General features: G+C 41.8%; 1 protein-coding gene across 1 annotated transcript in view; it reads left to right on the top strand.

The window, feature by feature from the left end:
* The window catches only part of KIT (KIT proto-oncogene, receptor tyrosine kinase), a 55,093-nt gene that overhangs the window by 11,212 nt on the left and 19,583 nt on the right, over nucleotides 1-24,298 (top strand). The window contains exons 2-7 of the mRNA XM_085058947.1: nucleotides 7,043-7,294; nucleotides 10,329-10,607; nucleotides 13,669-13,805; nucleotides 16,550-16,709; nucleotides 19,552-19,741; nucleotides 20,431-20,546. Of these exons, the coding sequence (XP_084915073.1) occupies nucleotides 7,043-7,294; nucleotides 10,329-10,607; nucleotides 13,669-13,805; nucleotides 16,550-16,709; nucleotides 19,552-19,741; nucleotides 20,431-20,546 (1,134 nt within the window). The remainder of the gene's footprint in view (nucleotides 1-7,042; nucleotides 7,295-10,328; nucleotides 10,608-13,668; nucleotides 13,806-16,549; nucleotides 16,710-19,551; nucleotides 19,742-20,430; nucleotides 20,547-24,298) is intronic.

Here is a 24,298-nt window from a genome sequence, read left to right as displayed (position 1 = left end):
CATTAATACTCTCCACTGGTTTTCTGCTTACTAATGTATAGCTTCTGAGAATCCAGAACTTCAGAGTGAGCACAAGCTCATGAGGTCTGCATTTCTGCATGGAAAACAAAGCATTGAAGAGTCTGTTGGTCAGCAGATAGCACCGACCCTGTGAGATGGGTTAGAAACAAACCGCTTAGTTCTGCAGGGAAGCATAATCAGCCTAGATGTCAATATGTGTCCAGTGACAGATAATTTTTCAGTCTCTGAAAAGAAGTTGGGGCAGAGGAGACAGTCAGCAAGGATTTGTGTCATTCAGATAATCTGACAGTCCATGGCACTTGCAGGGACAGTCATGTCTTGGGTATTTTTTGGTCTGTGTCTTTGAAGAAGGCAATGTGACTGTTGGTGTGGATGGTTTCTTCTACAAAGTAAGAGGCTGTACTGCTAGCCACCTTCTCCCCCATAGCCTGGCTGAAACGGGATCTGATGCAGCTTTCAGATCAAATAATTTAAAACTGACATTTGCCATTGCTAAACTTCTCATCTAGCATAAGGGAGAGTGTCTGTTTAGTGAAGCAGAACAAAACAAGTAAGCATATGATAGCATCTCTCCTTTGAAAAATCTGGGAGATTTTGTACATCAGATTAAATTCAAGTTGTTTCAGTGCAATAAACATGCAAGTTTGACACTTCATTTTTTTTTCCTTGGGGCATGAAAGGGCAGGACAAAGAAAATGTAATTGAAAGGATTTTACATTCATGTCCATCATAGCATATGTCAAGTGTCATGGTGACTTTAACAATAAGAGACAGAGCTGGAAAGGTGATATTCTTCAATTAAACCTGTGTGTAAATACTCTAGAGAAAATTAAGCAGGCTTCTGGCTAGGACCTCTGCACTTGTGTAAAAGAGATGTTTTTGCTTTCTGCTCTTCTCTCAGACCTGCAGGGGACTTGTGTGTCTGAAACCATGTTCATTTTTTTCAGCAGTGCTGGGTATGCTGAAAGAGGATATTACTTCCCTGCAAGCCATGTCTTGCTGATATCCCTGGACCATTGCATCTACAATAGTGCCACTGCTTTAACTGAGAAAGCATATCTCTTGTTTCTGCTCTCTTATGTTGTTGTAGATGAGAAACCACGGTGACTGGGGTCTGTGTGATAGCCCTTGAAATGGAGCTGCTGCCCCGAACGCATAGGCACTGGAAAGAAAGCAGTCTCTCCAATTGTATCCAATCCCTACAATCTTACACAGAAGTTGTGGACATTTTGTCCCTTGAAGTTTAGCTCCTCTGTGCATTTATGATAGAAAAACGTTAACTGCTTTAGAAATCATGGTCAGGATCAGGTCATGGTCAGGTCATTGTTTTCCTTGTGCAGTGTTTGTACAGCTTACATGATGATGATGACTATGAAGGTTATGGACAACTGCAAGGGGAAAAGGCAGAAGCTCAGAAGAGCCTGCCATGCCCTCTCGGTGTGTCCCAGGATTTGGGGAGGCAGGGTGAGGGATACACCCTTGCTGAGCAGCAGTGAACGTGTTGGCAGGGCACTGTCAATCCCGGGAGCTTGGCAGAGCAGCTGTAACTGGATGTGAGCAGGTTGTGAATGCACTGTGAAGATCCACTGTGCCTCTGTCCTGGGAGATGTTTGAGACAACTTTAAAGTTTAAGGGCGTGGGATAAAGCACACGGTTTTTCGTTTTATTTTTCTTTGGAAGCAATCTGTTGTGCTATAGAGCTGCCACAAACTTCTTGTTCCTTTTAATGTTTAGATAAGGATTGAAAGAGGAAGTGGCCACAGAGAGACTAACCTGTTGGCCTAAGGTTGTGCAGGAAATCTGTGGCAGAGCTGGGAATAAAGTCCAGAGTGTTTGACTCTTCATCTTATTCCATGGCAGTCCCACATCCTTTGTTTGCTCAGCAGCTGGAGATGGTTTCCAGTTGCCTGTGAGTGTGATGTGGACTTGCACCTGATGTGCTTTTCCATGCTACAGCAGTGTTGTGCTGAGGCTGAAAAGCTCCAGCACATACTGTATTTTTTCCCCAGGATGGTTCACTCCTTAGCCAGAGCTTTTGTTGTTTGCACATCCCTTAATTGTTACAGGAACATTCTGCTGTCCTTAATCATATCCCTGCAATTTGACCTGCATTTCCTATCAGTATTATCTAGGGCTGTTTGATTATCTAATTCCTCCAGCCTGGTTTTCCAGATGTTCCTTCTGCATGCAGAATTCACAACTGCTCTACTCCCCCTTTTTCCTCCCTCTCCCTTCATTTCTAGGGCTTAGGGAGCTGCTTGTAATATATTCATATATTCTTTTTTTCAGTAACACAGCCTTTTTCACAAGAGATCCAAGCATTGTAGTTGTTAACTCGAATATGTTATATTACATGGAGAAGTTAGGGTGATGGAAGTGAATCTTTTCTGCTCTAGGACACAAATTTAGTACATCCAAAATGGAACCTGGGCTGTCCAACTCTTGAGTTTAGCAGTTTATTTTATTTTTTTAATGTTACTTATTAAATATTTGCCATTATCTGTGTATTTTTTTTAGCATATAATAACTACACCCTCTAGCTGCCCTTGAGACACCTCCTAGAGGGTCATCCAGAACCCAAGGGTGGTACTCTGGCTATGCAGTGTGTGGGGAATGTTTGATGTGCTGTGGTGGGATCATCTGCCCCACTCGAGACCACAGGACCCATGTGGGCAGAAGATGAGTTCCCTCTCTTCACCTTGTCCTAAGTTGTTCCTGTGCTCAGGTGGGTTTCACTGAGATGGGGACACTCAGCTGAATATTGTAGTAGTCCATCTCCTTTTCAAAGGTATAAAGAGATGGAGAGAGGGTGGAGGCATGTTCAGGTGTGGGGCAGATAACAGAGTAAGGATGCAAACCCACACCTGGAAAACTTCAGTGGGGACATAGCAGTGGGTTCCTCCATCCCATTGCTCAGAAAGTTTACTGTCCTGCTAGTCACTGCTAAAGCCATGGTCGTGCCTGGGCTGAACACAGCCCTGGGAGGAGACAGTGGACCCTGTATCCTATGGGGTTTGGCACCCTTACTATCTCTGGCATACATCCTGCCGACACAACTGATTCCTGAATTATTAGTCTTACTGTCATGGTTATGATTACATGCTTGATATTACTGGAGTCCCCCAAGAGCAACAGGGGGCCTGGAAAGAGCCCCATCACTTGGGTGCCAAACAAATGGAGCAGTCTCAGACTTGAGTCTGAGAAAAGATGATGAGAGAGCAGATGGACACATGCTGTGGGGATTAGTACACCGGATTACAACTTGTTGGTTAAACTCTCAGATTTCTGTCACTTAATTATTCCTCCAAAAAGAAGATATAAAGTCATTCTCATAATTCTAAACACCATTTTAATTCTCTTTTTAAAGACAGATGATATTTTGTTGCATAATACAAAGCAAATCTAATAGTCATTGTGTTTACAACCGGTTGTCCTTACACTGTCAGAGTTTTCTTGAATAGACATTATTTTCAGAAGGCAAGAGAAAAAAAACCCTTTACACTCTGGGAATCCTTTGCACAAGGCATTAATTGAATTTTTAAATTGTTTTGCTGAGAATTCATAGACTGCGTAAAAGGAATCATAGCAAAATCATCTTGAAATATGAGTGATACTTCACCACAGTGTACTTGTTTCCTCTTCTTTTTCCAGCTCTGGTACATAACATATTTCTTGTGCCTCTGGAGAGGTCAGGCTGTGCTGTGTTGTGTACTGCCTTTAAAAACTTTCCAGTAACTTTGCTAGATAGTCCTAATAATAAGTGTTGCAAGCATTTGAACTTCTAAACTGAATGGATAGGATGATGGCTAGGTGAAAGAGTAGGTAAGAGTTTTAAATGTTCCATAAAAATACGAAATTCTGTTTTTCTAATCTTTCCGGCGATTATTTTTTGTGGGATACTTTTTTATGTGTTCAGTCATGTGAGTTTATGTAGGCGATTAGTGGAACTCATCGAAAATTTCTGGTGCTGCTGGAAAAAAAGGCTCTGGTGGACTTGTCTATTGGATTTAGCACTGGTAAATCTTCATCTGAGGGAGATGGGGAGAGAGCAAGGGCTTCCTCCTAAACCCAGACCACAAACAAAGTAATTAGACACTGCAGGTGGTCTGACCATCCTTTGCTTCCTACTCTGTGATGGATTTGTAAGGAAGAGGAGCAGTTACCTGACCTGGTCTTAATCCAGTATATACCTTAAGAACAACTAAAGCTGTGAGATGAGTGAATTAAGTCTGGAGTGTATAACCTCATCCCAACTAATTATCTGATTGTTTTTCCTGCACGTCTGTTGTTATCTGTGTGGGTAGGGAAATTCAGCCTCTGAACGGAGCTATAGAGTGTGTTTTTGCATGCAAGTGGTGTTGGTTTTTGAGAAATGTTCCCCTGGCTCAGGCGTGGCTATTACACATCCAGTCCAGCCGTGCAATGCTGTGCTGTGCATCAGAGGGACGTGATGGTGAATATTTGTAGGACTGCTGAGCTGGCCTTCATGAGGGGAAGGGTTTGTTGCTGCAGAACCTGTCAGCATTTACACACAACACAGGGATGTGTATGGTTTGGCAGACCCATCCTCATGTAGTTGGTCAATTATGATGTCAATCTTTACACTGCTGCCTCTAAGGGGTCCCTTTTCCTCTGCAAACCTGTTGGTGATACCCTGCACTTGACCTTCACACACCCTTTTGCCCTAGAGTTGGGTGCTCAGGTGTGTTTGGGAAGGAGGAGAAGCCTGACATCTGTGCAGAGGGCTTCACAAGCTGGTTTTGTCTGGGCAGTGTGGAGCCTACACTTACCCGTGTGTCATTGTTGGGCTGCATAAATCCCCAGGAGGGCAGTGGAGGGAGCAGTTCAGCAAACCAGGCTGGCTTGGCATTTCCTCTGGGGCAAGGAAATGAGTTTGTTCCCCGTGTAGCTCTGGACACTTGGAATGAAGCCACCTGTTGCTGCAGCTGAGGCTGCTGCTGAAGGAGGTGGAGCATGGCTGGAGCCAGCAGACTGGTGTGCTCATCTCTGCTGCCTGCATCGTGCCAGGGCTTGGGAGCTGAGGCCAGGCCACAGCAGCACATCCCCTGTGCTGGTGAGGGAGGGCTGCCCGTGGTGTGATGAGGGCACGTGCTGGTGTTTGCTCCGTGGCAGGGGCTGTGTGACCTGCCCAGGGCTGTGTGACCTGCCCAGGACTGTGGGTGCTGGTGGCCATCCCAGTCCAGCCACATATGCAGCTCCCTGGCAGGGCCCAGGCTCAGACCTTGCTGGCTGCAGGCATGGAATGGATTTCTCCAGCTTTCCTACCTACCACACTGCTGGTGACTGGGACTTGTGCTTCTGAGACCTTGGACTTCCACTCTCTGTGTTTGAGCTACTGTACCACAGCTCAGACACACACCTGGGCTTTGAGGAAGCAGACTTGAAATTAAAAGTCAATTTTTTCAGCCTTTTTCTGGCAATTTTTATTTCTTGGATGGTTGTTTATGCGTTCAGTCATGGAAGCATATATGCAGGATTAGTGGACCTCATGTGGAAAATTACTTGGTGACACCGGAAGAACGAGTGCCAGTTGAGTTTAACACTGATAAATTCCACTTCCAAGGAGGGCTCCTTCCAGACTACAAACAAAGTAATTAGCCACTGCAGGTGGTCTGACCATCCTTTGCTTCCTACTCTGTGATGGATTTGTCAGGAAGAGGAGCAGTTACCTGACCTGGTCTTAATCCAGTATATACCTTAAGAACAACTAAAGCTGTGAGATGAGTGAATTAAGTCTGGAGTGTATAACCTCATCCCAACTAATTATCCGATTCTTTTTCCTGCACGTCTGTTGTTATCTGTGTGGGTAGGGAAATTCAGCCTCTGAACGGAGCTGCAGAGTGTGTTTTTGCATACAAGTAGTATTTTCATTGGCATGACTCTGCTACGACACACGGATGTTGTACACTCTTGTACAACTGAGTGACATGAGCGAGCAGCACAATTATTGTAAGGTACAAATTACTCGTAGGACTGAAGAGCTACTCTGAAAGGGAGAAGGGTTTGCTCCTGCAAGATCACCTCAATATTTGCATATGTTCTTCTGATGTTCAAGTAGGTCCACAACAGTGACAATTTCTCTGGATTTTTGGCTATGAAGTCCATTTTTGTAGGCTCACTAAGACTTTCAGATCATGGGTATGCTAACCCTGATTGGCTTACCCTAACAGTAGAGCCAGAGAAGCTTGAATGTTCTCCTTTGTCTGTGTAGACACTTGGGAAGTGGTTGGGAACTACAAACTGGAGCTGCTAATTTTACAGAGCTTTATTTTGTGAGAACTTTTAAAATGTTGTGTTGTGGCATGTTCAGTGAAAAAGGAGCCAAATGGTCAATTACAGCAGCTTTGGTGACTGGGGAGATTGGTGCCTCAGTGAAACTAATTTGGTAGCATTGGGATGGAAACTTGAATATATTGCATGTATTTTTTTCCTATGTAAGAAATGTGGAATTGGCACTTCAGGTAAAGAAATAAGCAAGTATGGAAAGCATGTACTGATGCCTTCATTAAACTGGACACATCTAATTCAAGAGTGTGAGTGGAGCATCTGAATACATGAGAGAGCAGTTATAAAAAGATAACTGTTGAGCAAGGAAACTTTAGTTCTTGGCAACATACTGAGTAAATGACAAAGAATGATTAAAAGTGCTGCCATGTAGAATCAGACTCATATGTTCTTGAATTTAATTTTTAAATAGCTTGGTTCTGTTCCCATTCAAAAGCCAAAACATTACAGAAAGTGGTGCATCTGAAACTTTAGTTTCAAAAGGTTTTTCAGAGGCCAGTTTCTACCTGTGCTGATTAGTTTATCTCTGTGCCAAATGTCTTACAAGGTAAAAGGTGTCTGTACAATTCCACAGTGCCATTGTAGCTTACTATTTTTAAGAAATAATTCTCAAAATGTTGGCTGCACATAAACAACTATAAATAATAATTTTGATGCAGAAAAAAAGAGAGTGTTGTATTGACAGGCATTCTATTTTGTCCCTTTTGTTTTCCAGGTGGTTCACTGTCCCATGTAGAGTCTTCAATGACTTCAGTGACAGTTGTGAATAAAGGGGAGGAATTAAGGCTGACTTGTGACGAGGTAGGACCCGTGACTTGGAATTTCCAGAACTCGGACCCATCGGCAAAAGCAAGGAGTTCCAACGAGAAAGAGTGGTACACCAAAAATGCAACAGTCAAAGACACAGGCAGATACACCTGCAGAAGCAAAGGGAGTATTGTCTCCTCTGTTTATGTTTTTGTTAAAGGTAAATATCAATGAAGGCATTATTTTTACATCCCTCCCAACTCCCAAAATAATAGGACAATAAATGTTGGAGAAGGGAATGAATTTGAAGTACAGAGGGAGAACACAGTCTGACAGAAGAAATCTCCTTCCCTGTTCAGTAGGAAGAAACCTCACTCTCCGCTTTGCTTTCAATGGCCTTTGTCAACAGAGCAAAGTTCTGGATGAGTTCCTCGTTACATCCTGATTATTTTGTGGTGAAGTTTTTCTGAGCTCCCTTTCTAGACACTACCTAAGTGACCTGAGTCTGTTGTGTGAGTCAGTTGTACTGTGAAGAAGCAAGAAGTATGTAGAAATGTCTTTTTAATTCTATGCCATCCATCAGCATGGAGTTATGTAAGGTTTGGTCCCCGGCTTTTAATTTACTGAGGCAGTTAGCCTAAAGGATTTCATCTTTTGAGACTACGCTCCCAGGCCTAAGCCAGCAAACAGCGATGATTCCTCTACCTCCAGCTTCTGATCTACCTTGTGACTGATCAGAAATGTCTCAGACAGGGAAAAATGTGTTTCTGCTCTGACACATTCCTCAATCCTTTATTACTCTTCTTTGTGCAGTGTTTTCTTCAGATTTCTTCTCTCCTGATCTGTGTCTATATCAGCTGCCCCCGAGCTCACCATTTACCATGCCTGGCATTCCCTTTTACTTGCCAAGGAAAACGGTTATTTTGCTTCTCCTTCACATTGCTCTGGTGGTGTTCCTTCCCTGTTGATGGAGAAAAGTGCCATGGCATCCACTTTCTTGAAGACAGCATTCCTTGATCAACAGAGGTTGTCTCAAAGAACCTGCTCTGAACTCTTCCAGTCCTTTGAGAATTACTGCAAAGTTGTTCCCCAAGACAGGGAGATACCAGCACAGCAGAGGTTATTTTTTGCTTGTGGGGTTGCCACAAACACGCCATTATACTTTTCTGCTTGTAAAGCTGGGAGTGAAGAGAGAGCAGGCCCAAGAACCTTGATCGGCGTTGTGACAAATAAAATGGTGGCATATGTTGATATCTTACGTTCTTCTGAATCAACTTAATCCAATTTTTTTCCATTTCTGTGAGCAAGAATGACACAGTGTTGACAGACTGTGGATGTGTAGCTGTTTCACCTTTCTGTTTTGGCAGAAAGTACCTGTGTTGTGTCTATTGAAGCAGTTTTTTCCTGATCCAAACAAGCCTATGAATATCAAGTTATTTCAGACTCCTACATAAGAGAGAAGAACCTCTTGATCTTGATCTCAGGTCTTTTCAGCTTGAAGCAGTGATAAGCACCAGCATGTCTTGTGTTGGAAACCTGTGGTATACCCAGAAGGCAAGTGAAACCCATGTGGTAGAAAGCCATGAAAGGAAGAACATGACCATGGGCAGCCTTGTTTGTGTCTGGATTCCCTATAGGAAGTTCTTTCATGTCTTCTCACCATGATATTCCCTTCCATAGGGGAATTGAAGATGCAAGGGGAACACCTCAACAATTCTGCTTGCTCCAGGCAAGGCCCTCCCTGCAGTTTAAGCTGTTAGTGAAACAGGTCTTTGTTCCTTGTATTTTCAAAAAAAGTCTTTTTTTTCTGGCTGTTGGGAGCCATACTTTCTGAATAATGAAGATATCTTGGCTCTGTCCATATTGTAGGAAAGGGGACTGAGTGGAAACCAATCAGTTAAGTTTCTGTCAGCAGGGACATTTAGATGTGCTCTTTTAATCCATCCTCTTCCTGCTCAGAGGTGACAGCAAGTCATAGCATTTCTTTTAAGATCTCTGTGTGCAAAATGTTATGTTTTTGTTCTGTTCAGACATGCTTTACTTTTATTTCTAAGCAGTCTTCATCCTCTAATTCTAGACTAATGCTTCAAAGCTTGTAGTTTGTGGGGGCTTCTTGGGTGGTAGTATCAGATTCAGCTAAAGCTACACCTTTACTCTAAGCTAGAAACCAGCCCGGAACTTCACTGTTTTGTGATGAGCAAACTTTGATTTAGTGAAATGCTTATGTAAACATCCCAGGCTTCATTTTCATCTTGGTACTTCTTGTCTTAAACCAAATGCACATTGTCCACCATATTAATCAAATTCTCTCAGTTAACCTTCCTAGTTAAGCCATGGTTTTTTGATCTCTAATCATTGAAATTGTAAGCATGTTTGCAAAAAAGAAGAAAAACTTTTCCCTCTGTTTTGTTCTTCTAATTCATTCTACTCTGTAGAGAAGGCAGATGGAATCTGAAATAAACTTTTACAGAGTGTTTGTCATCACACAATCCTTTATTTTTGTGTTTGCCAGCTTCCTAGCATTTCAAGGTCGTGACCTATCACGGGCTTCAACTTCAGTTGTAAAAGTGTTTAAAGTACTGTATATTTCTGTGCTGTGATTGGCCAAGATGAAATGCTATAGGAAAGTTACCTTGTGAAAGACTGCATGATGTTTTTTCAATCAGATAAGGTGTTTGTATGCCCAGTTTTTCTTCTAAGGAGGCTAAAAATAATCTCGGCTTTCAGGGAGGGGAGAGAAAGGGAGAAGTTATTTGCTGCTTCCTCTGGTAGCAATGTGTGTTCATTTAGATTATGTATTTTACAGAAGTGAAAACCATAATTTAGGTGCTTTTCAACTTCCATTTGCTCATAAATTTCTTCTAAATCCTCCCGTGGGCATGAAACCTTACAGCCCTGCCACTAGCTAAAAGCAAATTACTTTTAGTGGTCTGTGAAAATCTGTTTACTGTTGTGGGGATATTTTGGAGCTAAACAAGGCAAAAACCCCCTCCATCTTAAAGTAAAAAAGCAGTAAGATTATTTTTAGTGCACAGGATTCTTTATTGTATCACGTATTGAATGCTATTGCATGTCTGCTGTTTTGCTGCTCTTTCAGGACAAAATGTAATGTTTCTTGGTAAACATGAATTGGGCAATACTCAGTTTTACTGTCAGAAAGTAAAACTTTGTTTAACAAGTGCCCAGTTATAGGATTAGGGTCATCAGAAGTTCTCATGCCAGCTTTTCTGACAGATCTTTGTGTTCCTTCACAGATCCAAATGTGCTCTTTCTTGTTGATTCTCTGATCTATGGAAAAGAAGACAGTGACGTCCTGCTGGTGTGCCCACTAACAGATCCAAATGTTACAAATTTCACACTGAAAAAATGTGATGGCAAACGTCTCCCCAGAAATATGACATTCATTCCCAATCCCCAGAAAGGCATCGTTATAAAGAATGTACAGAGGTCATTCAAGGGCTGCTACCAGTGCTTGGCCAGGCATAATGGAATTGAGAAGGTATCAGAGAAGATTTTCCTGAATGTGAGGCCAGGTAACACAGGTTTTTTGCCTCCTTGTAGAGAGCCTGATTTTACTCCTCACCTCCCACAAGGTGTAGGGAAGGGCTGTGAAGCCTCACTGATGTCCAAAGGAGAGTGATGAGCTTGGAAATCTTGTTTTGGGCAAGTTGTGTCAGGGCACAGATTGATCTCATGATACTTACTTTGTGGCTGTGCTGTGAAGGTATGGCCATAATGAGTTTTGTTCTCTGTTCCTGGTGATTTCCAGGTGCTTTTTTTCATCATTATAAGACATGTGGGTTATGCTGTTAAACTCAGAGTGCAAACCAGCGCCCTAAAGTGTGGACAGGTTTGTGCAGGCAAAATGATTTTGGTCTCTGACTCATGTGTCTGTTGCTATCAGGTGACAATAGAAGGAACTGACTGATGGCATTGAAGAAGAGGGATTTGATGGAAAGGCAGAGCTTATGGAAGGAGAAGGTCTTTGTCTCCATATTTTTGAGTGAAGTTGGTCACAACAGCAGCTGTGTGCACAGATCATGATGGGGAATGCGTTGTAGCTGAGCTGCTGCACACAGCACTACACTTGGCAAACCTGTTGGTGATACCCTGCACTTGACCTTCAGACACCCCTTTGCCCTAGAGTTGGGTGCTTAGGTGTGTTTGGGAAGGAGGAGAAGCCTGACATCTGTGCAGAGGGCTTCACAGGCTGGTTTTATCTGGGCAGTGTGGAGCCTACACTTACCCGTGTGTCATTATTGGGCTGCATAAATCCCCAGGAGGGCAGTGGAGGGAGCAGCTCAGCAAACCAGGCTGGCTTGGCATTTCCTCTGGGGCAAGGAAATGAGTTTGTTCCCCGTGTAGCTCTGGACACTTGGAATGAAGCCACCTGTTGCTGCAGCTGAGGCTGCTGCTGAAGGAGGTGGAGCATGGCTGGAGCCAGCAGACTGGTGTGCTCATCTCTGCTGCCTGCATCGTGCCAGGGCTTGGGAGCTGAGGCCAGGCCACAGCAGCACATCCCCTGTGCTGGTGAGGGAGGGCTGCCCGTGGTGTGATGAGGGCACGTGCTGGTGTTTGCTCCGTGGCAGGGGCTGTGTCACCTGCCCGTTCTCCTTGGTCACGGGGCAAGAGGTTGAGCAGTGGGGACCATCTCAAGTGTGGAGTTTGCTTTGGCAAGTTTAAGGAGTCTGTTTTTCCTGATGATTTGGAAATTCTTACATAATGAACTTTAGTAACTAGTAAATGTCAATTAATGAGAAGAGAACAAAAGTTTAATCAGTACTTGCATCTCTGTTATTCTCCTTTGACAAACAAAAATCAAATCCATTCTTGTTGTCTGTCTTGTTTGTTCTGTAACAAGTGGGTTTTTTTCAACTGTTTCTTCAGTGGTGGCCAAAGAAAGAAACCAGCTGATTGACATAACTGAAGTTTCACTGACACAGGAGAGTGCAGGTTGTAGTATTGGACTTTTTCATTTTTTTACAGGATAAAAGTCTGTGCTTGCTTGATTCAGTGGTGACTTCAGATGGAAGGGTGCCGACCTGGCACCATTGCCAGCAGTCCACTGATGGTGGGCAACCATAGGTGTCAGAGGGCACCTCGGCACTCTGCCCACCTTCTCCATTAGGAAGGAAGTGTGCAATAAGTAGAACCGTCTGCTGAAATCCATCAGCAGCATTGTCACTCTCAGTATTGTAATTACTGTGCTGTTGTGTTCAGTCCTTATTGAGTTCAGCAGGTGAAACTCCCACGTTCTCCTTGGCTCAACGTTTGAATGTGTTGGAGATGCTTTGGTGGGTAATGTTTTTGTAGTGGTAACTGTGGCACTCAGACCCTCAGGTGTGAGCTTCTGGTGCAGAAAGACAGAAGAGGCATCCAGGAAACAGGGAGCTGTGCAGGAGTATTCAGGCACACACCAGCTACAATAGCACAGGGAGTGTTTATGTACAGCCTTTCTTAAAACAGTGAGGGCCTTTAGGGACCTAGGGCTTTCTTTTGGGTGTCCAGGGATGTTTCTGGCAGATGAGAACAGAGAATGCCTTCTGCACTGGCTTCCTTCTGTCTCTTGGGTACCGCTGAATGCTGAGGGGGATTTTTGTGTGAGCCTTTATATCTGAAGAGAGTGAACATACTTCTTTGTTATCTTCTGTAGCTACTCACAGCAACATGAGGAAAACATTATTGTTAAAGTACAAATGGCTGACAAGCACGGTGTTTTCCTAAGTTTTGTACTATTTACCTAAGACAACTACAAAAGTGTCAGAGGCAGAAAGAGAGTCTGGAAGACCTTACCTAGTATATGCTGCATTTGCAGTTTTAAGTCTTCCTGTGTAAAAGCCCAGGTGGGAAGTTAACTGGAGTATAGTAAAAGAGGAAAATTTGAAGAAAGGATGAAGAAAATAGAAAAACAAACCATGAAGGGAACTGAGGAAGAGCTGAAGAGCTTTGCAGAGGCAGGAGAGACAGTCCTCAGATACATCTGACTGCTGACAAAAGACACCCTGCAGCAGAGCAAGGGTAGAGCTGCCCCACATCTGCATGTCACCACCTACTTCTTGGGTGACAAACTGTGAGCCATCACAGTAAGCAGAGATGGTGCTTTTAGGCACAGATGTGCAGAAGTCCTTGAGCTGTACCTGTCCTTACTAGGCTGTCTATCAGGAGCTTTTAAGGGGCCTGTCAGACAGTACTTTTTGTTGGCTATAATGTTTCGTATTTAAAATTTGCAGTTAGTGCTGGGCTGCTGATCTTCAGTGACTGATCCTCATGATGTTTTCAGTTCCAAAGTGCTACTTTTTAATCACTGTCATGAAATGAAGTGTCTCGGTGATAGTTCAACATTGTTCAAGTTTCTTCATGCAAGTTGCTATGCTCTAACAAGTATTCTCTAACTTTTAAGTGTAATTTGAAGCAAGATTGAAGCAGAAATTGTGCTCGTTGTAAAGGAAGAAATGTGTAATATGTTAAAAAAAAATTGAATACATATCAGAACCTTGATTTTATTGGAAAGTTAATTAATGACTGTTGATTTTTATCCTCACTTGGAAGTGCTGAGAGTAATGAAAAGTAATATACTTCTAAATTGTTTTCCAGTTCACAAAACTCTTCCTGTCATCACCTTATCAAAAAGCTATGAACTTCTCAAAGAAGGGGAAGAATTTGAAGTTACATGCATAATCACGGATGTGGATAGCAGTGTACAAGCTAGTTGGATTTCTCAGAAAAGTGGGGTAAGTTCCTTTGATTGTATTGTGTGTCCCTCAGCACAATATACAGAGTCTCTGTAGACAGTCACATGCTTGTCTTGGGTACCTGATGCTGTGTTGATTAGGATTTGTTTCATTTAAAAAGATCCAGTATCCCACAGACTGGTGAGAGGACAGCAACCACCATATGCCCATGATGATGGCTGGGAGGAAAAGCATCTGCATAGACTTCTCTTCCCAAAAAGAAATTAAAGTTAGGCTCTTCAATGTGAAGTTTAGGTGACCTCTGTTGGGGCTTCCTAAATACGGAAGCATGGAGTGCCTACACATCACATTGCAATCAATGGGAGCTGCAAATATCAACACATGGACTGCAAATTACATATTCTAGTTGTTATCATTAACAGTAAAATACCTGCTAATTAGCATGGGGTTGTGTGTGACAGGAATAGTAGTAAGCATTTGCAGGAATGATTAATTCATTTAAATTACATGGTGTGCCTCACTAACTGGAAAAGCTCTGAAAAATGAACCAGTGAACTGGCTTCTGTCTGCCAGTGATAGATGAGGTTACTGACTGGCATCACCAAATTAAATTATTGAGAGGCTCAGTGCTCCAGGAGAGTTTGTTACCTGCAGCACAACTATGCAGAAGAGGGGCAGAGAGATCCCCTTCCCTGGTAAGCCACTGTTCTGCCAGCTGTGTCTTTGAAATGAGCAGTAGACATTGGATTGTTTTTGAGAATGCTTCTTGGTCTTCTGAGTATACTCTGAAATTTAAATTAATTAAAAGCCCTTGTGAAGACCTTTTAGTAACTCTCACTGTATATGTTCCCATGCTGATTGGCTGGTCTCTTACTGCTAATGGTAGTGACCAGAATACATAATTCTCAGCCCATGTGTATGGGAGAAAAGACTCCTGTGATACTTGGATAAATCACATCTCCTCGGGCACCTAATGAACAGGAATCCTGTTACTTGGGGCTGGGCATGCCATGCTTGGCTAGTTCACTGGCTCTGGCAAAGCTTTTCTTGCTGAGTGCTCGCTGCTCCAGAAATCTCACCTTACAGCTCTGAACACTGAGAAGGCCTAAGTGACATGAATATGGCATGGGACATGCAGATCCACTTTAGGTCCTGTGCAAGCCCCTCATCTGAGAATTTAATTTTTTCTCTCATCCCACTCCCTTTACTGTGTTACAGATTGATGAAACTGGGGCCCTCCCTTAATTTTTTGTGCTTTATGATTTTTTATTTAATGAGTAAAAGCCACAAGGAAAGTATTTTCCCAATAAGTTTGACTTTTCTGTCCCAAAGTATTTTTCCCAATAAGTTTGACCTTTCTGTTATTTCTAATAAGTAGTAAGAGCAGCTGTCTTTGAAATACTACTAAATTAAATTTTGTATTGAAAGAGAACACATAAATTTCATATTTAAGTAGATTCAGAATTACATTTTGTCCTGGATAGAAGAAAGAAAAAAAAAAAGCTACTTCCATGTATGACTGAAATTATCACCACTTTGGAAAATTAGGAGACTGGTTATTAGCAAGCACATCCATACTAAATATACTTCTCTTGTGATTACTATAACTCAGGATGAATCAAAATCGCATTGAGAAGCTTTAATTTGTCTAGAAGCTCTTGGAATGTCCAAGAATTGCAATAATTCAATTAAAAAATCATAACAAGTCCAGGTCTGCATTTGGATTAATCAGTGTAAATTTTCATTTAAAATAATTCAAAATAATCAGTCTTTCTAGCCATACCAAACATCCTCACAGAGACTGAAGTCAACTCCTCAAAGCATTTTTCTTTTCCTATGCATATGTGTAGAATTGTGACATATTTTAGAGAATGAAGTTTCCAGTTGCCTTTAAGATTTATAAATTTAGATTGTTATGGTCCAAGAATCAGAGTGGGTACCAGAGGAAGGGTGCTGTGTATAGTCTGCTGCCAGCAGGGCTCTCTGCAGGATGCCTGCATTCAGGAGGTGCTGTGGCCTTGGGGCATAGAGCAACACAGTTAAAAGGAAGCCCCAGGACCTTAAATTCTCTCTTGTTATTTACTGGGAAGCACTGCAAGCAGTAGAGACAAGAGACCAGTAGAGAGTTCACTGAACTTCAGGCACCCCTTGAGTATGAATCACACTTCAGAGGTGCAGTGATTTCATACAAGAGCTGCAGCTTCTGAGCATTAGGAAAGTCAGGACCCAGTGGTCATTTTGCATCAAGCCCTACAGTTAGAAGGCTGTTTGTCAAATAAAACCTTTGGTTGGTTTCTCACCTTCTCAGTATTGGAAATGTAGCCAGAATGAGCTGGGTCTGCCCTTGGGTACAGCACACTTGTCATCATGTAACGGAAACATTTGAAGAAGCTAGAGCTCTTATTTTTTTTTTTGGCTTGGGCTGGTCTTCTCCATTTGGCTCTCTGGGGAGGTGAGCACAGCCCCAAACTCACTGCACCCCCACTGCATATCCCCTCCACATTCTTGCCTCAGAGGGGAGCTTCTGGAGAAGAGAAAAAAAAAAAAAAGACTAAGGGGAGGGGATAGGACTTAGGAGAGGACATTATCTCCCAAAGGCAGCTGATCACACACTTGTTTTGCATGGAGAGATTCTAGTGACAGGTTTGTCGTGCTGGCTTATTATTCCGGTTTAAAGTTATGAATATTAATATAGCAAAGTTATAATTACTTCTATTTTTAATTTATCTAGGAAAGATGATGCATACACAGTGTTTTAGATGTTAATTGTTTTTTACCGACAGATTGTTACAAGCAAAAGCAGAAATTTGCGTGATTTTGGATACGAAAGGAAATTAACATTGAACATCCGTTCAGTGGGAGTTAATGATTCTGGAGAATTCACATGCCAAGCAGAAAACCCTTTTGGAAAAACCAATGCCACAGTAACCTTGAAAGCTCTAGGTAAATACTTCATGTGGAAATCTTAACATTTCTAAGAGCAGGAAATGAAAAGTGAGAGCACTGGGGAGTCTTCCCTTCCTTGTCTCTCCTTTTCCCCAAACCTCAGTGAGTAAAGTTGCTTTTCTGTAAAGGTTATTGCTGACTGGTACCATATGGGATTGCTCAGGAAGTGCTGTAGTGTGTATGACTACTTTTATTTCTATAACCCTTCGTTTGTTATTGGAAAATGATACTAGAACAAGCACCCAAGAGTGTTTCTGTCTCTCTGGTTTGTCTCATCCTTGCTGGTTTAATCTAAAATTTAAACCGGTTTTAACAAAGCAACTAATTTACCTTCACATGGTGCTGTCCCTACACTTAAGTAATTTGGCAGCACAAACGCAAAGCGCATCTTTAATACCTGCCTTGCAAGCATGGGAAATTTCACTGACAGTGCGTCAATGTTTTTTTACGTAGAAGCTATATTTGTACCTCCATTTAAAATAATGCTGTGAACAACATCCTGGTGCACATAGACAGCATGAAATTGTTCCGGAGGTCACCCCCTTTTTAAACCCACTATCCATCACTTCTGCGTGTTTTGGGTCATGTCCCTAAACAGTGAGCAAACTCCCTTCCTCCTCTTGTTTAATTACAGATGCATTTAGAGTCTGCTGTATATTCATTTGGGTGACACACAGTGCCTTTTGAATTTTAAAGCTGCTGAAACCTGCTCATTTGATAAATTGAGTACAATTAAGGACATGTTGGTATAGTTAATAAGATCATTCTGGTCTGTGTAGTTGGCTACAACTATTTCAGTTCTGTACCATTCAAGGGTGTCGTAACGGAGGGAAGTGTAGCCTTGGATGCTTTTTTTCCTTTTCAAATCTGTTTTTCTGTTGCACATACACAGACCCCGGCAACTTTGCTTGTTTTGCTTTCCCTGGTAACATAAAGAAAACAGAAGTGTTTGACCTGTGTGGGTCAGATCTTCAGCAAACACGCAGAGGTTTGAGTGCCCTTAACCTTGCTGTGGTGGTTGAGGGGGTGGGGCTACAATGACAGGGATGTTTTCCTCATGTTTTTACACGAGAGACTACATTCATATGTAAAAGAGTGAAACAGTGTGAAGTATGAAAGAAAATCTTTTCCCCAAGGAGATCGATGTGAAAGCTTTTATTATAAGAGGAGGGAAGTTCTTCACTACAGAAATTCTTAGTGCTACTGCATATGCAAATGTAGCTTTGAAAAGGATTGACTTTGGAAAGTCTGGGGTTTAAAATAAAGCATGGCATTATAAAAAGTAAGAAATAACGTTTTTATTTAGTAAAATGCAAAGTTTGTATTTTATAAAAAATGCCAAAGAAAAGGTGGAATATTTCCTTTCTGAGATAGTTTTCTCTCTCCACCCTCTGAAATTTGACTTAAAATAAAATAAGCTCCAACTTCTGGATACCTTTCACCATTTGGTGTCAAACTGTCTATTTACCTGAACTGTGCCAGCTCCCAGGGTCCTTGTAAGTGGTGTATGGAATATACATAGAGAGAAATCTGGGATTGCATCAGATACTAAATCACTGTGGCTTTAACATTAGACAAAAGTTTTACAAGAAATAATGTGTATTTTTTGTAAAATTCCTAACTACATTTTTCTAGCAGTTAATTTATCTTACTGTATAACATACTAGAACTGCATTACGGGGACCGATAGCATCATAATAAAATTTTATTTGAAGGCTGTTTGGTCTGATTTTGAATATAGCTTGCATAGGGAATCCTGTGTTTATACAGAAAACTGAAAAAAGCACTGCAAAGGAACAGCAAACCTTCAGTTTCCAGCTTTGAACCCTTTTTTCTCTTTTCTAATGATGGATGCAATCTTAGAGCATACCTGCCTGCTATGAATTTACCTCATCCTTTCTTCTTCAAAGCATCTGTCAAGTGCTCTGGCAGCTCCATATGCTTTCAGCAAGCCCCGCTGGCTCTGGTTTTCTCAAGCTTGGGTGCCCAGCTGGCCACAGCAGTTTGATTACTAGAAAGTGGGAAGAAGCAGGGATCTGAGATTGACTTTAGGTCTAAATTCAAGCTCTCAGTAAATGTGTTTCCTTGTAATTGCAATCTGCCCGTCAAACTGATAATTCCCTCAAGAATTTCTGTAATAGGACTGAAAAACTTGTCTTTTCAAAGTGAATCTTCAATCTGATGAGTTTATTAATGAAATTAAAACCACTATAGCAAGGATGTTGTTAGACATGATATTTTGGAACGGAACTGCGCAGTGATAAATGGTATCTGCCAAATAAAAGATTAAGACCCAGCAGCAGATGTACAGAAATGCCTTAGTTTAAGACGATTGGTATCCAGGCCTGTGGACTTAGCACATTTTCTCTAATTACAGTTTTTAATAGCTTCATTTGTAATGTTGTTCTTAATTACACTTGACAAACAAACCTTATATAATCTAGTATACTGTCATAAATGATTTTGGCTTGCTTTTTTCTTAATGTTTCTTTCATACAGTTAGCAACTCAAAGTTTTGGAAAAATAATAAATACTTGAGTAGAATCAAACATGTGCTTGCATTTTTCCAAAAGCAAATAGAGGGTATTTGTCACCAGAAGATGGAATTATTTGTGCTAAGGCACTCAAGGCTGCTTTAAGTCCTGTGCCTCATGCTATATACAGCTAGTAGCCTTGGTTTTGGCAGGTGAGGGTTCAAGTTCTGCTTTACAGATAAGGTTTCCTGTTTCACAGTTGGATGTTTGATCACTGCTCTTGAAGTCATCTAAGTGTGGTTAGATTACTCACAATCTTCTAAATGTCCCTGAAATTGTTTTTCTTCTCCTCTTACGACTATCAGCTAAAGGATTTGTCCGTTTGTTTGCAACAATGAATACCACGATAGATATAAATGCAGGACAAAATGGAAACTTAACAGTTGAATATGAGGCATATCCAAAACCAAAAGAAGAAGTCTGGATGTACATGAACGAAACGTTACAGAATTCCTCAGACCATGACGTCAAGTTCAAGACAGTGGGCAATAACAGGTAAAATGCATGGCTGTAAGAGTGGATTTCACTTTGGAACAGCAGACTAGAGTCTGCTCTGGAAAGAGGAAAGTGGGGATGGTGAGAAAATTGTAGCTATAAAAGGTGTTGTAGTACGTGTGGCTTGCCACAGTAACTGGTGCAAAGTCTGCCGACCTAGATTTGGAATAGCGTCGAGCTAACTACACCATCTGAGGACCAGCATGCTGTACACTCACAACTCACCTACATTCCTGTCCAATGAGCAAAAATGAGATTTCAGGTTGTTTGTATGCAGAAACTCCCTCCACTGCCACAGCATGCCCCAATGCTCTGGATAAAAGCTCATGCTTTTATTTCTGCTGGGCACCGTTCTATCCTGATCCCTCGTCTTCCAGAAATCCAGTGAAGCACCTGGCACGTGTGACCTAGGTTGTGAATCTGGGTTCCCTCTGCAGTGAGAACAGGAGCAGCTGGTGATGAATGCATGGGGGTCTGAGCATGGTGCTGAGCTGCCACCCAGGCACACATCAGGCTCTTATGAGTGGCTGAACTTCTGGATGTTGGAAGTGCAAGGGCAGTCATAATGTAAGATTGGAGTGTTTGCATGGACGATGTTGGCAGAAAATTCTCTCCTTACTTTCTATGCAGCAGTTGCCTGTTCAGAGCAAGTTGTGTGTCTTAGTAATGCTAAAATTTTTTCTTAACAGTTACACAAGTGAACTTCACCTTACACGATTAAAAGGAACAGAAGGAGGCATTTACACATTTTTCGTGTCCAACTCTGATGCCAGCTCCTATGTAACATTTAATGTCTATGTGAAAAGTAAGTAAAGTGAACAGTCTGAAATATTTCATTATCACAGTTATTGTATTTTATACAACATAATGTATGCACAAGATGTCACAGTGTGGTTCGGCATATGAGAGGCTCCTGAAGTGAAGCACATGCTGGAAAACTAAATGTCAAGATATAAAAGTGCATAGTACTCACACAAATCCACCTAGTATCCAGCATGACCTTACATTCTAGTGAATGTATTCCTGAGATTATCAGAGAGCAGCTAGATTGTGTATACAGAAGAAAAACTTGAAGCACCTGGAAACACAATCTCAAAAAAAAGTATGTATCATAAACATTTTATAATTTGAGGTGGAGCAGGATACACAGGGATTATAATTTGCATTTTTGGCAAGCGAGTTAAGCTATTAATTGTCCTTAATTTGTTTGAGTTGGATGCAGAGTTTGAAAGCTTGTCAAGGGAATTATTCACATTTAGATGCCTTTTGGCATCTAAATACCTCTGTATAATAATATAAATCACCATTGTTTTAGAGAAATCTGCATAGCTTTACAAACGGGTGTGCTGTCATCTTTGGGACACGCTTGTTAAGAAAGAGCACTGGCATCAGTTCCAAATAGCATTCTTCAAGACAAAAGCTAAACTTCAAAATTAATTCAATGAAACCTTCAGAAAACCCTGTCCTTAGCGGAGCCATCCTCTTAGAGCATTTCTTTTTCACAGCAGACAAATATTGGCTGCTGCTAAAGGCCAAGCTTAAGGCAAATTAATCCAAGAGGGGTCTTTGAGCCCAGTAGGAGGAACTGTATTGAAAGTAAGTGAACGTGCTGCAAATGCAGTTTTGTGTTGCTGCTATGCTTTAGCAGCAGTGTGTTCTTTTTCAGGCATAGTTTTATGCAGAGGACTGTCAAGACTTCCACAAATGCATCAAGTCCTAGCTATTAATTTCTGAATTCTTCTCATTTATCATCGAAGATCAACATTTGTAGCATCTCTATTAGCAATGACATAGTTTGGATGAAGAAATGTCACTTGAGCTCCTTTCAGAACATGGCATTCCTTCCTTCTTCTATGAATGTTGACACTTGTGTTGTGCCTTTTCTGTTTCAGTGATCAGGGTAGTGGTGATCTGAGATGTCCTTTGTCTCAGTGAATGAGCGAGGGTTGCAGTCGTGAGGGATAATTCTAGTATTTAAAAGATTAATGGAGCAAATTGTGGAGCCAGAAGTTTTATTTCTGTGAAAGAATGAGAGAAATTGCAGGTTGCCCATAGTCTAGGCACAAGAACTGAAAAACTGTCTCACAGTTTTGGCTTCATCAGGTGTCAGTTCTGAGTGCACATCTCCACGTTGCTGCTTTTGAGGCATGTGCTACTTAATAAAAGCTGAAAATCCCTGTAGATCATGGTTAGGAAACCAGAATAGGTAGAGAATAGAGAGGCGGAATGGACAAGGCAAGAGGGAGCGTATACACTTTTGTTCTTCTGAGTGGCTTGCCCATATGACCAGCAGCATTTAAGTCTCTTTCCTTCTTGCTTGAGCTACTGGTCTTGTACTTACAAGCAAGATGAGTCTTGGGTTGCTGTGAGGACGCTTCAGCAGCCTCACAGAGCCCACATTATCATGCACTGTGGCGCTGGGTGGACTGCGCCCATTGCTGAAGCAGTTGGATTTGATGCACTTGACTAAAAAAGGCGGTTTTTGGCATCTTCACTATGCTGCAAACAATTTCTCATTTTAAAAAATAGAGATTAATAAATTGGTCTTTCTAGCGGGTTGTTTTTAACAAAAATAATGTGTTTTCACTGGCTTGTAAAATGCTTATCATTCAGCTATGAAACACAAACTGCATGACAACATACCATCTTATTTGACATAGCAGAGTAACTGCCAAAGGTGAGTCATGTGTGGGTGGGTCAGATCCTGGTCTAATGGTGTGTCCTCACCTGACATTGTTGTCGGGGATTTTGCATAAATTGCTTAGATATAGCTCGTGATCTTCACATGTCTGGCTTGGGCATGTAATCAGCAGAAAGTAACCAAACAGGTAAAACAGGATTCATAATGAGGAGAATGTCTTCACATAAACAAAAATCAATGCTGAAGCGTTTGCTGAAAGACATGAAAAACCCAGTGCAGAAGTGCTTGTCTTGGATTTAAACATATTTAGCAATTGTGTATGCTAATCTGAAACAATACTAAATTGCTTTTAAATAGTGTAGTAATTCATAATAAATGTATGGAGGGAAGGAGCTCTAAAATTAGGAGCAAAAAAGAAAATTACATCTTGACAAGCAGCATACTGTACTCAGTTACAATTAAGAAACTGTGGAAATCTCCAGAGTGGCAAGGTATGGTGTATCTAGCAATTAGCAGAGGAATCTTCCAACTAGTAACTGAATTTAGTGCAAGATAATATCTCAGCTTAATTATAGTCAACAAAATATTATCTATGCAGTTAGGGCTCCTGCTGCAGAGAGAAAACTGGTCATGGTATTACAGATCACATGAAGCCAGGCTCAGCTGTTTTCCTGTCACTGGACTATGCAGTGAACAATGAGGAGTCACCATGATATTGTAAAAAGATTTGTTCTAATCCCGAAAATGTAGCTCCAGCAGGAAAAACTCTCTCTTTGTCTGGGGAGACTGACAATAGCTATTATGTGTTACTTTTTAGACATTTGCTTCATTAACAATGAAGAAAGGGAAACTGGCAATAGAAAGCAATTAAATGCAGAATTTCATTATACAGAATATTGAATTAAAATAGGACTGACCTCTTATAAGTCGTCTTTGATACATTCAGAAGCAACATTAATAAAAGCTAAAAAGCAATTAATAAAGTTAGTGAAATTAGAAGTTTAAGACATTTAATGCCTGATTACAGAAGGCGGTATGCATATATGCTGAGCAATGTAATGAAATGTTAAATATTTAAGGGGTTAAAGTCAGAACAGTAGGCAACGTCTAGTCATTAAGAGTCTGTCTGATAGCAGGAGCGGTAATTAGGCAGTGAAAGTCATAAAATCTAGCGCAGTAAAATCCCTTTTAAAAAGAAGATGCGTGGTGACAGCTTGGCATCTGTTTACAAAAGCCAGTCTATCTTGCTCCAGCATTCCCTGGAACACCTGCATTGGTGGCTGAGGAAGATGCTCTGGCTGCCAGAAAGGGGTGCAGGTGCTGAGAAGCTTGCGTGTCCTGAGCTGGCAAAGGAGCAGCCAGTGGGGATGGCAGTGGCAGCCGACTTAGTCCCCTTGGGTACTGACGTGGGGGGCTCTTTGCTGCCTCAAGTGAAATGCGTCCCTTAATATCTCTGAGCCAGGGAAGCTTGGGAGCCCTCCGTGCTGGTGGGGAGAGGCTGATCACGCTAATTGCCACATCAAAGTGTTTCACTAGGCACATGACAGGTAGAGCTGCTCCTAGGTCAGCACTTCTCAGAGGCTGCTGCTTAGCTTCCCATGGCACCAAGGCTGGAGCACTCTGCCTGGGCTGCACAGCCTGTCATTTCCTCCCACTGTTGCAGGAATAGCCCACACGGGCTCTGGCCACACAGACAGGCTTTTATTGCTTCAGGTTTTTACAGAGGAAAGAGCCTGAGTAATGTGGGCATCTTCGTTTCCCTCGCTCAGCTTCAGCTGTTACATGCAGACCAACTCTGGCACAGTATTTTTTCCGGGGTTTAATGCACATATGCCTCTTATATTTGACTTCTCAGTTCTCTCATTTCTTGAGTTACATTGTGCTGTAATGTTGCCTAAAACATAGCGTATACCTAA

Source organism: Lichenostomus cassidix, chromosome 4 (genome assembly GCF_008360975.1).
Source record: "Lichenostomus cassidix isolate B80296 chromosome 4, HeHo_3.0, whole genome shotgun sequence".
NCBI lineage: Eukaryota > Metazoa > Chordata > Aves > Passeriformes > Meliphagidae > Lichenostomus > Lichenostomus cassidix.
Note: the sequence above shows the minus strand (reverse complement) of the source record. Positions and strands in the feature narration are given on the sequence as shown.